The 15,030-nt window shown below is 41.6% G+C and overlaps 1 protein-coding gene across 1 annotated transcript in view; it reads right to left on the bottom strand.

Annotated features, from left to right (window-relative positions):
* kank1a (KN motif and ankyrin repeat domains 1a) overlaps positions 1–14,101 on the bottom strand; it is a 39,154-nt gene extending 25,053 nt beyond the window's left edge. Inside the window, exons 1-2 of the mRNA XM_083979920.1 lie at positions 14,013–14,101; positions 12,898–12,944 (exon numbers count right to left, since the gene is read on the bottom strand). Of these exons, the coding sequence (XP_083836046.1) occupies positions 12,898–12,925 (28 nt within the window). The 5' untranslated portion in view covers positions 12,926–12,944; positions 14,013–14,101. The remainder of the gene's footprint in view (positions 1–12,897; positions 12,945–14,012) is intronic.
* Positions 14,102–15,030: the final 929 nt, after the last annotated feature.

Below are 15,030 nucleotides of genomic sequence, written 5' to 3'. Positions count from 1 at the left end.
TAGATGAAGCGATATCCTGAAAAGTTTCCCCCCACCAAAAAAAAGTTTTACCAAATTGGGCTCAGCCTGTATGACTCAGGCCTGATAGCATTTAAGGAAGTTTAAAAAAAGAAACAAAACGACCTCCGTTGAGATAAAACTTTAAGACAAACTGCTCCCTCCATGTCTCTGGTTTTCTGTCCTTTACTCAAAGAGAAGGTACATTTTAAGTGTTTTAAAATTCAGAAATGTGACAACACACACACACACACACACAAACACACACTTAAAGGGATAGTTCAACATTTTGGCAAATCAGCCCATTGCCATAATCCCTATAGTTTTAGCAGTAGATTCGTTACCTTTAATTGTCGGTGCAAGCTATTTTTAGAACGGTGGAGCAGAACCGTGAGCTGCTCAGAGCTACACTCCGGAGGCTCATGGGATTTCTTGGTTTCCCTCATCAAACTCATCAAATACACAATCCAACAACTCCAAAACGCTCTGGTGGACAAGTTGTGACCTGCACATTCACCACGCTATGAGATAATAACAGAACGTTACCAGACAGAGTTGTTTTAGAGGTAAATGTGCATCAGTGGATTTGCATGAATTTAACTCTAAAACAACTCTGTCTTGTAACGTCCACCAGAGCATTTTGGAGCATTTGATGAGTTTGATGAGGGAAACCAAGAAATCCCATGAGCCTCCATAGCGTAGCTCTGAGCAGCTCGCGGCTCTGCTCCACCGTTCTAAAAATAGCTTGCTTACAATTAAAGGTAACGAACCTACTGCTATGACTATAGGGATTATGGCAATGGGCCAAAAATGTTGAACTATCCCTTTAAAACTCAAGTTGGTCTCAAAATCCGCCTGGAAATGACAAATTCTTAAAATTAAAAGTTCTTGTGTGACAGAAATCGATGGGTAAATTTGAGTTTGTGGACGCAGATGACTGAACAGTGTCCCTCTCTTAGTTTCTGGGTGCTGTAGTTTCAAGCTAAGGAAAAGGGAAACGGTGGATTTGTTTTGGGGGTGGTGGGACTATTTTCAGCAGCGGATGAATCCACATTTGCTTCTATTTGCAGTAAAGCAGTGTGACTGTGTGTGTGAGTGATTGAGTCAAGATAAACAGTGTGTGTGAGTGTGTGTTTATGATAACAACAGACTCCAGCTCATCAGTGTGACTCATCATCACCATTGACCCAAACTGACTTCATCATTGACCCACTTTGTTTAACCTATGTACTTTTTTTTCAATAAAATGACCTTTTTTGGTCACGGGAGCTGAAGACGTCGACTCACACTCGGAGCAGGTTTTTAATTACTGCTCTAAACATCACGCAAGTGCCAACGAGTCAACAACTTAAAAATAGAGAAGTCCAGAGCCTCGGCTGCCCGCTCCACCACCACCACCACCACCACCGCTTCTTCTTTCTCTCAGCTGGGATATTAAAATATTTCAGTGCAATTACCCCGACGTTAAAAAGAAAACTGCAACTGCATATTCTGTGTTTAAAAAAAAGAAAAGAAAGAAAACAAACGTGGGCCGTTAAATAAATTCCTGCAGCTCCACGCAGAGCGTCTCCGGGCCAGAGGCTCTAACGGGAACCATGTGGCCGCAGACGGAGCCCAGTTGTTCTTTAGATTAAAAGTTCAACACACTGATATCAGAGGAGGAGGAGGAGGAGGAGGAAGGTTAATTACTCAACCTGGGGGTCACATGTTAAAGACATTTACAGGTTTATATGTGTATGTGTGTGTTTCTCTGTGTTTTCTCTGCAGCATCATCTCCCTGTGTTTGCTTTTTAAATGTTTCTCTGAAGGCCAGTTAAATACTGGAAGAAAAACACACACACACACACAAGTGGGGCCTTGGCTTATTTTTTTTGCACTGGCTCTGTTAAAAGTTTATATTTAGAGCTGACAAAAGCCTTTTAACATCCATAGAGAGAGAGAGAGAGAGACAGACAGAATAAATTAAGCTACTGGTCTAAATCTGTCGGCCAGTTGTTTGTCTTCCAACCAGAGAAGCAGAAACGATCCACCGCTTATAAATCACTGATGCTTTAATCGGCTGTGTGTTATCATCAGCGTCTGATTCGGGCAGCTCAGAAACACTCACCTCACTATATTTATACACACACACTGAAGATATTACAGGCTGCTCTACACAACACTACACAGTTTATAATAATAATGTGCTGACAGGTCAAGGATGGATGGATGGATGGATGGATAGATGGATGGATGGATAGATGGATAGATGGATAGATGGATAGATGGATAGATGGATAGATAATTACTCCTGCACAAAACTGGAGGAGAAACATGTTCTGCATCCAGGTTTTCCAGGTCTGGTGAAGGACTGAACACAGATCATCTACATTACTTATCAAGAAAACATTACATTACATTTTTAGGGGTAAATTCATGCCCCTGCATGACGGGGGCAGTTGTTCATCAAGCGGTCTCTGCATTTACCTCTAAAACAACTCTGTCTGGTAACGTTCTGTTATTATCTCACAGTGTGGTGAATGTGCAGGTCACAACTTGTCCACCAGAGCGTTTTAGAGTTGTTGGATTGTGTATTTGATGAGTTTGATGAGGGAAACCAAGAAATCCCATTAGCCTCCGTAGCGTAGCTCTGAGCAGCTCACGGCTCTGCTCCGCCGTTCTAAAAACAGCTTGCACCGACAACTAAAGGTAACGAACCTACTCCTAAAACTATAGGGATTATGGCAATGGGCCAATTTTCCAAAATGTTGTACTTTCCCTTTAAGATTAAAACCCTGCATAGTGTCTCCTTAAAGGATTTGGATCTTCATCATCTAAACACCATATGAAGGAACATCTTTTAAGGAAAAATGAGTAAGTTGCAACAGTCAAATCTGTGATTAATTAAACCAGGTGCAGTTTGTCTCACTCTGAGCTGCAGAACAGAGTGAAGTGAAGTGAAGTGAGGCCTGAACTAAACCTGCTAGCACACGCCTCACAGCTCCTCTCCTCCTCCTTTTGCTCCCTGCTGCACTCAGCTAATGAAGGCAGGAGGAAGAGGAGGAGGACGACTGGAGAGAGGAGACGAGCCAACAAGACGGATTTACAAGTGAAGCGAAGTGAGAAACTGTAGCAGTGAAGAGTTTGAGCCTTGTTCTTACTTTTTTGAAACTGTGAAGACGTAAAAACCTCTTCCTCATCCTTCAATTGTTCCTGTTCTTGATGGTTTATTATCACAGACAAAGTCAGGATTTGTTTTTTATGGAAAGGTAAAAAAACCAAATCCTGACTTTATCTGTGATAAACTAACATCAACACTTGACAATCCTGAAGACATAGAGTCATCATGCAGCTGCAGGGTGGAATAACTGTCTGTGCATTACAAGCAGTGAAAGCAAAGCATGATGCAAGCGCCTGGGTGGAGAGGGGACACACACACACACACACTAACACACACACACACTAACACAACACATTAACACACAGTCTCAGGTCCTGGTATTTCCTGGCCGGGCTCTGCTGCTCTGAGCTCTATGCACCTAATTACTCACTCACTAAGTGAAGTGGAGCCAGTGTTTGATGTGTGATCAGCTTCTCACTCTGCAGCTCAACGACGCACAATGTAATACAGGAAACACAACAAGGAACAATAAGTTGCTGCACATTCCTGCAGTGAACAGGACCTGGACCTGGATCTGAGATGTGATGTGATGTGATGTCATGTGTTTTGTGGTTCTGGTAAAAGTTCTGCAGCCGATGTGGAGCGAAGGGAAATGTTGTTTGGACTTCCTGTGCCAACGACTCTGAGGAGAAACTCGGCCCACCTCGTTCTCTCATACATGGTGAAGACAAACAAAGAGACTGCTGTGTGTGTGTGTGTGTGCGTGTGTGTGTGTGTGTGTGTGTGAGTTCTGCTGCTGCATCATGGGAAACTGAGGACTAAAACAGAAAGTGGAGAAGAAGCTTAGAAAATGTTTGGATTTTATGTTTTTTTTTGCTTGTTGTGGATGGCCGGTAAAGTGTGGTTACCATGGAGACAGTAAAATAGAGTGTAGATGTAGGATAAACCAAAAACAATGAGATGAGGTCGTAATACTACAGCTGGTCTGGGGAATTATGGGTTAAAATAAATAAAATCCATCCATCGTCTCCATCTCTACCTGCCGGTCCATCCATCCATCCATCCATCCATCCATCCATCCATCCATCCATCCATCCATCCATCTGTCCACAACTGTCAATTCATCCATCCATCCATCCATCTGTCCACAACTGTCAATTCATCCATCCATCCATCCATCCACCCACATCTCTACTTGTCCATCCATCCATCTCTCTACCCGTCCGTCCGTCCATCCATCTATATCTCTACCTGTCCGTCCATCCATCCATCCATCCATCATCCATATCTCTACCTGTCCATCCATCCATCCATGATCCATCCATCCATATCTCTACCCGTCATCCATCCCTCCATCCATCCATCCATCCATCCATGATCCATCCATCCATATCTCTACCCGTCATCCATCCCTCCATCCATCCATCCATGATCCATCCATCCATATCTCTACCTGTCCATCCATCCATCCATCCATCCATCCATCCATCCATCCATATCTCTACCTGTCCATCCATCCATCCATCCATCCATCCATCCATGATCCATCCATCCATATCTCTACCCGTCATCCATCCATCCATCCATATCTCTACCCGTCATCCATCCATCCATCCATACATCCATCCATATCTCTACCCGTCATCCATCCATCCATCCATACATCCATCCATATCTCTACCCGTCCATCCATCCGTCCGCCCACAACTGTCAATCCATCCATCCATCCCGGTCCTTCCATCCTTCCATCCATCCATCCATCCATCCATCCATCCATCCATCCATCCATCCATCCATCCATCCACAACTGTCCATCCATATCTCTATCTGTCCATCCATCCATTCCTCTCTTCATCCATGATTTTCTATCCATCCATCCATCATCCATCCATCCATCCATCCATCCATCCATCCATCCATCCATCCATCCATCCACCCACAACTGTCAATCCATCCATCCATCCATCCATCCATCCACCCACAACTGTCAATCCATCCATCCCACTTGTAGTGGCGAACGTAGATTTTAATTCCAAAGCCACTCGATTTATTAGCAGTAGGCTGGTACAGTTGGCTCGACTCGTATGTTACTGTCTTGTGTTCCTTAACTACTCACAAACCACCGGAGAGTCGGTTCGTAGTTTCGTTGTTTTATTTCTCGTTGCATAATCCAGGTATTTCCATCAATACACACCATTCCAAGCTTCTCTTGGTTTTCACAACGGTCCACAACATCTTAACGTGACGGTAACATCTGAAAGTGACGGTCAAAAAACCTTTTTTCCCCTGTACCTATTACCACTCTAATCCTAATCGCTAATCCACGTCTTGTACTTTGCACAAGTTCTTCAAAACAAAACAATGCGCATGTGCAGCGCCTAACGCAGTATGCATGAGCAGCGCCTACTTCAGGTGCTGTGGTAAATTTGACATCTATGCAATAAAAGTCAATAATGTCATAACACAACCAAAACCAATATAAAACACACTGTAATCTACAGTAAAACTCTCAACTTTCTTTAACATAATATTGGCTCCTACACCACTTTTCATCCATCTCTTTCTTTCCATCTACCTATTCATCCCCATCCATTCATCTGCCCCATCTATCCATATCTCTACCTGTCCGTCCATCCATCTGTTCACAACTGTCAATCCATCCATCCATCTCTGTCCTTCCATCCATTGATCCATCCGTCCATCCATCTACATATCTACCTGTCCATCCACCCATTCCTCTTTTCATCCATGATTTTCTATCCATCTCTTCCTCCCTCCCTCTCTCCATCTATCTCTTTCTATCCATCCACCCTTCACTTCCTTCCACCTGTCCGGTCTTTGTCCTCTGACTCTGAACTACGTCACCATCTCGTCTCTGTTCGTCCTAAATGAACACGTGTAGTTTCCTATTGAAGCTCTGACACGCTTCACTGTGGAGGAACAATTTGTCTTCCTCCGCTTCATCCTTTCTTCTTTAATTTACAGCTTCACTACTGTCACCAGCTCGCTGCGCACACACACACACACACTCTTCACATCTGCACCCACACAACATCTGCACAAAGAAGCCACAGTCCCAGTTCAACAAGCCACAGCTACGTTCATTCACCAGCCATTGTTGAATCACCACACAGAGTCCAGAGCAGCCGATGATTATAGTGTTGAGTTCACAAAACACAGTGGTGTGTTTCTCTCACTCTCTCTCTCTCTCACACACACACACACACTAGGTACCATGGGGTGTTTTTAAGTGGCAGCTGGGTCCATCGCAACACTACTTAGGGTTTTAATGAACTGCAGTTCAGTCAGTGACTCTGCAGGGTTTTTAAACCACAGCAGATCTGACGTTGTTCTGTTTTATCTTTAATTTGCCACCAGGAAATTGTTTTTAAGCAACAAATTACATTGAAAATCGTAGCTGTCAGAGTTTAAAATGTAAAAAACAAAAGATAAAAAGAAATATCAGTATAAATTATCACAGAGAAGGTTTTACAGCGCACTGGAAGTTGAAATATTTTTACCACAATCAGAAAAAAATATGTTTTTGGAGTCATATTTCTACATAAGTCCCTATTACTCAATTTGAATAGAGATCATCTGAGGTTTTATCTGGAGAATGTGCTGCCACATACCACACTGAGTCTGACTGCACACACTGGACTAGAAATAGAACAACAGTATTGTCTTGTGTTTGAGGCTCAAACCACCTATAATTATATCATAACAGCGCCTATATCAGCAGGAATAAAAATAGACCAACCCCCTGTTCTCCCCTCAACATCAGGCATCAACTTCATCTCTGTTGGTATGACACCAAAAGTAAAAAAGTTCAAAGAAAGACTATACTCCTGAGCTTTAAACTCTCTCTACTGATTTCTTGTTTCTCAAACTGTCCTGTCACAATAAAACCATTAAAAAAGTCCAAAAATAATATATCTTAGAGAAATTTATAATAAAAGTTGTTTTAGAGGTTAATTCATGCAAAACCACTGATGCACGTTTCCGTCGGAAGCAGTTTTTCATCAAGCAGTCTCTGCATTTATCTCTAAAACAACTCTGTCTGGTAACGTTGTGTTATTATCTCATAGCGTGGTGAATGTGCAGGTCACAACTTGTCGTGTCCACCAGAGCGTTTGTGGAGTTGTTGGATTGTGTATTTGATGAATTTGATGAGGGAAACCAAGAAATCCCATTAGCCTCCGTAGCGTAGCTCTGAGCAGCTCACGGCTCTGCTCCGCCGTTCTAAAAACAGCTTGCACCGACAATTAAAGGTAACGAACCTACTGCTATGACTATAGGGATTATGCCAAAATGTTGAACTATCCCTTTAACGGTGTGAATCTAAAGACAAACATCACAGACTCAGAGAAACTACTGCCCCTATCAGACTCTTAATTACTGTATAAAAATAAAAATAAAAAATCCAGTTTCCTGCAGCGTCCTGGTTCCAACCTGCTCCAACAGAAACCTGTTCCTGAGCTTCTCTCCTCTGCAGCAGCAGCAGGTGACCACTGTGGCATGTTGACGGCCAACAGCGCACAGCAGCTATTTATACAGCGTGCAGGGGTGTGTGTGTGTGTGTGTGTGTGTGTGTGTGTTAGCTCTGCTCTGTTAGTGTAGCATTCCTCAGCTTTTTAAAAAACTGACAATTAAAAACATCCTTGAAGCAAATCTACACATTATAGTATTTCTTTGCTTGAGGAGATTGCAACACTAAGAAAAAGGTGTGTGTGTGTGTGTGTGTGTGTGTGTGTGTGTGTGTGTGTGTGTCTCCTGTGCATTCCTGGAGGGATTTGGGAGCGAGAAGCTTCACTCTCTCCTGTTAGTCTTCCCAGGAATGTGAGCCGACTGCAGGTGTGTGTGTGTGTGTTCAGAGCTGACGGCGTTTATTTCACACTGAGCCGTGGAAATCTTCTCTACATGGAGCGGAGTGTGTGAGCGCACGGATGCACACACACACACAGAGAGACACACACACACACACACACACACACACACACACACACACACACACACACACACACACACACACACACACACACACACACACACACACACACACACACACACACACACACACACACTGAAACAAGCCTCCTCCTCTCTGCTGCTGAACATTCCTGCAGCCAAGTGAGATGTTCCTGAGAAAACCACAGGAACAAACACAGCAGAGACCTGACTGGACTGGAGCTACTTTATGTTTTCATCTACATGAATAATAAACTTTCTTTAGACTGATGAATAAGATCAGATCATTTCCATCGAGTGCACATGCAGGAGTAGGTTCAAGCTGTTTAGCTTATAACTGCCTGCACTTAATCTTTCCCATTAATTGACCATTTGAAGTTATTAATAATTTCAAATGTTGCCAAAACTAGCATAGTGAACACAAAGGATTAATATATTAATATATTAACCCATAAAGAAACAAAGACCCTTTAATCATTAAATGAAACAAGGATAAATGTTCAGCAGATGTTTCCTACACTTGACCAAAACTGAAGTCGACACGATATGATAAATCAAAAGGAAAAGATAAATAACTAAATGATGTCAAGCAATGCACCAAAACACATACATTCATTCTTGTTTATACTCTATAATGATTTGTAGAAAGTTGTATAAAATGTATACAAGGAAAATTTTAAGATGATATGAGTTGCACGAGTGTGCATAAGAGTAAACGTACTCCTTTAAGTTTGTTGATAACAGTTCAATATTAATGTGAAACGTGTCTCTTCTCTGGGATTTAATCTTGTCGACTTTGAGCCGTTAGTTTTTCTAATTCATCATCTTTCTCTCGGCCTGTTGAGATGCGTTTATTTCTCATGTTTATAATCACAATGACAACACAAATATGATTTTATATATTAGCGAAGATAGATGCTGAATATATCATGTTTTCTCCACATCTTTGTAATATTGTCACAACCACACACACCACTCTGTTTACTAAAAAGTTAAAATCATCTGACTGATCATTTTCTGTCTCTAAATGTTTAATTAAAAGCTTTGACTGGACACAGATGTGACGAAGGAGCCGTTAAACTGAGACAAACCACAGACCTGACACTGGACACCTGCTCCACATTTAGCCTCATTGTGTCCCTGTTTTATTTAGCCACAATGAGCACACACACACACACACACACACACACACACACACACTGAACACACACACCACCCTCACCTGTCACATGTAGGGACACATTTACTACCAATGCACCATGGGAAAACTGACCGCGTTGCAAAAATGACACTTCTAAGACTAAATCAAGTGCATGCAGCTGCAGTAAAGATGCACACAAACTCACTCAAGTAAACAAAGCAGGCAAAAAATCAAATAGATAAAGTGCAACATGAGGTATTGTTGTGTTGTTGTTGTTGTTACCTGGGCCGTTGGCGTTGACGTGCATGGTTTGAGCCATGGCTGCAGCTGCGTGCTCTCAGTCCCACAACAAGACCTAGTGCGGCCGCTCATGCAACTGCCATGCATCAAGTCCAGGTTACCATGCAGCCTGCAAACTGAGACACAACACAGGGACACAGTCGGTCAGAAACAGGTGAGAGACAAACAAACACACAGGTGAGGAGGCACATACTGTAGATCAATGAGCATCATTCACAGACTTCTCATCTAATCGATCAGTTGTTAAAGAGGAACTACGCAGGATTTGTAGCTTAACTATGCTACTTTTTACCTTAATTAAACAGCTTGAAATAATTGTGATGGTTTAATAAATGACTACACAAATATACATGTCTTTTCTGCTGCTGTAATGTATGTGGACAGTATTGTATTATGCACTAAATGCATTGTATTAAGCACTTATACACTTTTTTTCCCCTGCTGGGCCCCTCTGGACATTAATGTAATGTATTATGCACTTTTGCACTAGTTTTGCGTCAGTATTAAGCTGCTCTAAACGATATCTTGTTGTTATAACTGTGTTATTATGACAAACAAGTCTAAGTAACACTGTATATTACGTTATCCACCTTCATTGTAAACAAATGCACATGGAGGAGAGGAGGGTTAGCAACACAGAGGAAAAACAACCAGACTTACATAGTTCCTCTTTAAGTAAAAAAAAACAACAACAACAACAGCTGTTTAGTTTAAAGTTTAAAATATATGAAGAAAAAGCAGCAAATTTTCACTTGTAAGACGCTTGTTTGGAAAAACAAGTTGCCAATTTATTTTTTTCCCCCCATTTTTTAAACATTTAAACCAAAATAAAAGCCTTGAAGAAATCACTTTCCAGTGTGTGATCCCTGTCAGTCAACAAGATGACAAGAGCATTAGAGCAACAGTTGTCACGGCGACACAAGCTGTTGACAGACCAGAGTTGTTTTTATGGGCGTGAATGTCAACGGAGAAATTTTCTGTGTACGTGACGAACCGACCTGCGTCCGACGTGTGTTTCAGGCCCCGTGACACAAAAGCTGCTCTCACAGGTGAGTCTGAGTCCCACATTATGAACACAGAGGTTCCTGTGTAAGTGTGTTTAAGTGTGTGTGTGTAATAGTGTGTGTAAGTGTGTGTGTGTGTGTGTGTGTGTGTGTGTGTGTGTGTGTGTGTGTGTGTGTGTGTGTGTGTGTGTGTGTGTGTGTGTGTGTGGTTCTGCTCATTATCAATGGACACATTATGAGCTGGAACAAAAGAGCTTTTCTCTTATTAAAAAAAAAAACTAACACAGGAGCCGATGTGAGCCGAGGGAAAAGTCGACTTCATGTGCTGCACAGAGAAACTACTGATGTGTTGGAAACATCTGGAAGGACAGATGTGCAGACTGAGGATCTGGAGCCTGGAGCCTGCACCTCAACTAAACTAAACTAATAGATTATTAATATTATTCACTAAAACTTTGCTTCTTTAGTTTTTGTCGTCTGAGTTTTGTCGTTGGTTTCATTGTCCACTCCTGTCTGTTACATCGAGGCGTTTTAAAGGGAGGAGGGAACCATCACTGATCAATATCTCTATAGCTGTCGACTGCAGATCAATAACTTCTGATCCACATACAGAGTCAGAACACCTGTAATGAGTCATAATCCTAGTCAGAAAGTCCTATAGGATTTTCATCTTTTCCAATAGAATCCTTTAGGATTCCCATAACTTTCCAAAAGTCCTATAAGAATAGGAAATCGTTTTGGTTCTTTGACAGTCCTATTAGAAACCTATTTATTTTCTATTGGTCGCAATAAAATCCTCTGGGATTCCAATACATTTCTAAAATAAATCCGATAAGACTGTATCCCCTTCATAAGAAAAATGTTTGGTTCTTTTGTTTTAGTTTTGTTGTTGGTTTCATTGTTACATCGAGGCGTTCATCATCACTGATCAATATCTCTATACCTGTCAATTGCAGATCAATAACTTCTGATCCACATACAGAGTCAGAACACCTGTAAAGGTCACACACACGGTCCCTCAACACACACGGTCCCTCAACAGAGTCTCTGCAGACACGACCTCTGGTTCTGGTGAAGTCGTGTTTACAGGACGAGCCCAAATAAAGACACTCAGATGACGAGTCTAAATCCTGACACACACAGTTATAGACCTCACACACACAGTTATAGACCTGACACACACACACACACACAGTTATAGACCTGACATACACAGAGGAGAGAGGGCGATGAACTTTTCCAGCACCCAAATAAACTGCCGCCATATTTCTGAAGCTCCTCCTCCTCCTCCTCGTGTCTCACATTTTAAATTCATCCACAACTAATTATTACAACATGTGTCGTTAAAATCAGTCGTAGAAACAACCTGCTGCTCGAGAGAAAACAAAACAGGAAGAGAAGACGCTGCTCCTCCACAATAAAAGCCTCCAGAGGAGTGACGATGGACAGACCAAAATAAGAGAGAAATAAATCAGTTGGAAACTTTAAAACCACATTAAACTTAAACTTGATCATCTCAACAATAAACCTTGAGCCTCACACGGACCAATCATGATGCAGATGATTCAGTGGCCTAACAGACACAGCTGTACAGATGTTCATCTAACCTACACAGCCCTGCATTCAATAAAAAACACACATTTTAATTCAGATTTTAGCCAAATTAGTTGGTTAGTTAGACGGAGTCAAATAAGGCTCAAAATTCATGACTGCACCAATGTATTTTGGGGATTTATATGTAAATAACTCTCTCCAAAATAAAGTCATTTAAATACAAATTTGAGTATTAAAAATCTACATATATATAAAAAAACAAGATTCACAAATGCATTTCTGATGCACACACAAATATTTCTTCATGCATTTCTGTGATTGGCTGAAAAAAGGAGGGAGCCATCTGATTGGCTACAGATAAAAACATTATTTTACATGTATTTTGCATGCATTCGCAAATATTTTTTGTGGAAAGAGTCATTATATAAATCTTCAAATACACCTGTGGATCCTTCTCTGGGCATTTTTTTTTACTGATCTGACTCCATAAGCTCCAACATTTAAGTGTGAAGTAAAAGAGACTGATGAGATTTAAGAGAATATTTCTAGAATAACATTATTTATATTTAACCTGCAGCATTAATTACATGATAAACGCCTTGTCAAAGTGTTGTGTTCAGCGTCTATTCAGTGTTTCTAGTCCAAACAGTTTTTGTTATTGATTAAATTCCTTCCACTCAGACACTTCCTGTTATTGGTAAAAACAATAAAAGTGCAGAAAAAGAAAACAGAGCACAGAAGGGCTGAGGTCGGTGAAAACGCTTCATGCCATCACAGCTTTAGTTCAGCTTGTTGCAAACTCCATGCAAAGAGACAGTGAACGTGTCACTGACCAAACATCTCCCAAGCGTCCTGCTCCATGTGCTGCCAGAACGCAAACCTGCAGGAAGGAGCAGGAAATCTTCATCACAACCACCACCACCATCATCAACAACTCTGATATTTCACTTTCATGTATTTTCCATCATTGGCTCTGAGAGCATCACACACATACACACACACACACACACAAGCTGCGAGAGCACAGGACGAAATCTGAAAGTAAATCTGCTCCAAGGTCAGATCTAATATTGGACGCTTTATATTTACAGACACTATCAGGTGTTTAGTAAATTCCTGTTGCAACTCAGAGGTAATATTCTCTTAGTAAATGCCGTTTTTTGTTTTTTTTAATGATAAAAAGGTAAAGTTTATGATCTATGAAGCCACATGAGATTGGATCGATGCATAAATCCAAACTGTGACGTGTGTTTTCAGAGCCAGTTTTAAAGGACTCCTTCGTCTCTCTTTTCTCCAGTTAATCATCAACAAACTGAACATTTTTACTAAACTCTGTCGACTGAGATGAACTAGGATTTAGATTTAGATTTAGATTAACTTTATTGTCGCCCAAAGGGAAATTTGTCTTGGGCAAAAAGTCCATACAGCCATACGACAACAATGTTACAATAAATACAGTGACAGAAACAACAGAACCATTGCAGTCGGCATTACCAGTTCTAATTAAGAAGAAACAACAGAACCATTGCAGTCGGCATTACCAGTTCTAATTAAGAAGAAAAAAAGTAAGAAAGGACAAAAGCTTGACTTGATAAAAGAATAAATAGTTAAACTTGAAAAATATAAGATAATAATTCTGTTTTTGAGTTATTATGCAACAGGCTTTTTACAGCTCAGGTTGTCCTGAGGGTTTCCACGCTGTTAGAGACGACATGGGTGGACCCACTACTTTGAAATGTCACATGCATGAGTTCCTGGTTTTTAAAGAACTGATTCCAACAAATAACACAAACGGTGAGTGTTATTCTAGCAGGTGGAGGCCTGCAGGACCTGACGCAGGGAGCTGCGGCCCACAGCAGACACACACACACACAATGCTGCTGCTGGTGGTGACGTTACATTATGTTTGACCTCCTCCCAACAACAAAGCCCGGCTCATGCAGCTTACCTGTAACTCTCATATTAACGTCCTCCAACCTCCGGCTACAGGTAGCAAATACACAACTGAGCGCACAAGCCCACCGCCCCCCACCGGCCCCCCCAATCACCATGAGGAGCCTATAACCCCCCGAACGAGCAGCTCTCTCCCTCTCTCTGAGCGTAGGGATAAGTTTCACGGCTAAGATTAGACGACTTCCTCAGATGACAGCCAAACGATCTGCGGCCTATAAGAGGAAACACGACTGTTTGAGGCCGTTTGGGGCAGAACCGACCCCCCGACCCCCCCACCAGCCCCCCCAACACCCCCAACGGGCCTCCAGGTGAAACGCATGGTGAAGCTAATGTGGTTAAACAAACCGTCCGGGTCACTCTCCAGCTCCACCCAAGACACTGACCTTCAACTGAAGGGCTGAAAAGCAGCTAATGAGCACGTAGAGACAATAGAGCGCAATGGAAAAAAGCTCCTGTTTTAACACAGTTACTTATTAACCAACAACAGCAGCAGCTTTTCTTTTCCCCTCCAGGCCTCAACGACTAAAGACGAAGAAGACGAACAGGAAATAAAACAAAAACATCAAAAATCACCAAATCTTAAGCAAGCTGAGCTGACTTGTGTATCAGATTTATCAAGCAAAGAGATTACACAACCAAAAACGTGTGACGCACATTTTTTAAAATCTAGATCTTCGGATATAGATTAAATTGTACTGATAAGTTATTGTTTATTTGTTTTAAAATCAAACAAAAACACTAATATTTCAGGTGCTGGTGCAGTTTCTGTTTTATTCTGTTGCTTCGCTTCAACAGTTTGAATGTTGTGAACCAGTTCATCACATTTCTTCTAGAACAAAACAAACTGCAGATCATTACATAAACCAAAAACAACAAGTCGCCCCATTAGTATGTGTACAGGATGTGTTCTATCCTATGTGGTACAATATTTTATTCCATTGTTGGTTGCCTTGTACAATCTGGCAGAGGGACAGTCGATGAAAACTAGCTTTTTAAGCTAATTAGGGTGCATT

This window comes from Trachurus trachurus (assembly GCF_905171665.1).
Source record: "Trachurus trachurus genome assembly, chromosome: 9".
Taxonomy (NCBI): Eukaryota; Metazoa; Chordata; class Actinopteri; order Carangiformes; family Carangidae; genus Trachurus; species Trachurus trachurus.
This window is presented reverse-complemented; position numbering and strand designations above follow the sequence as displayed.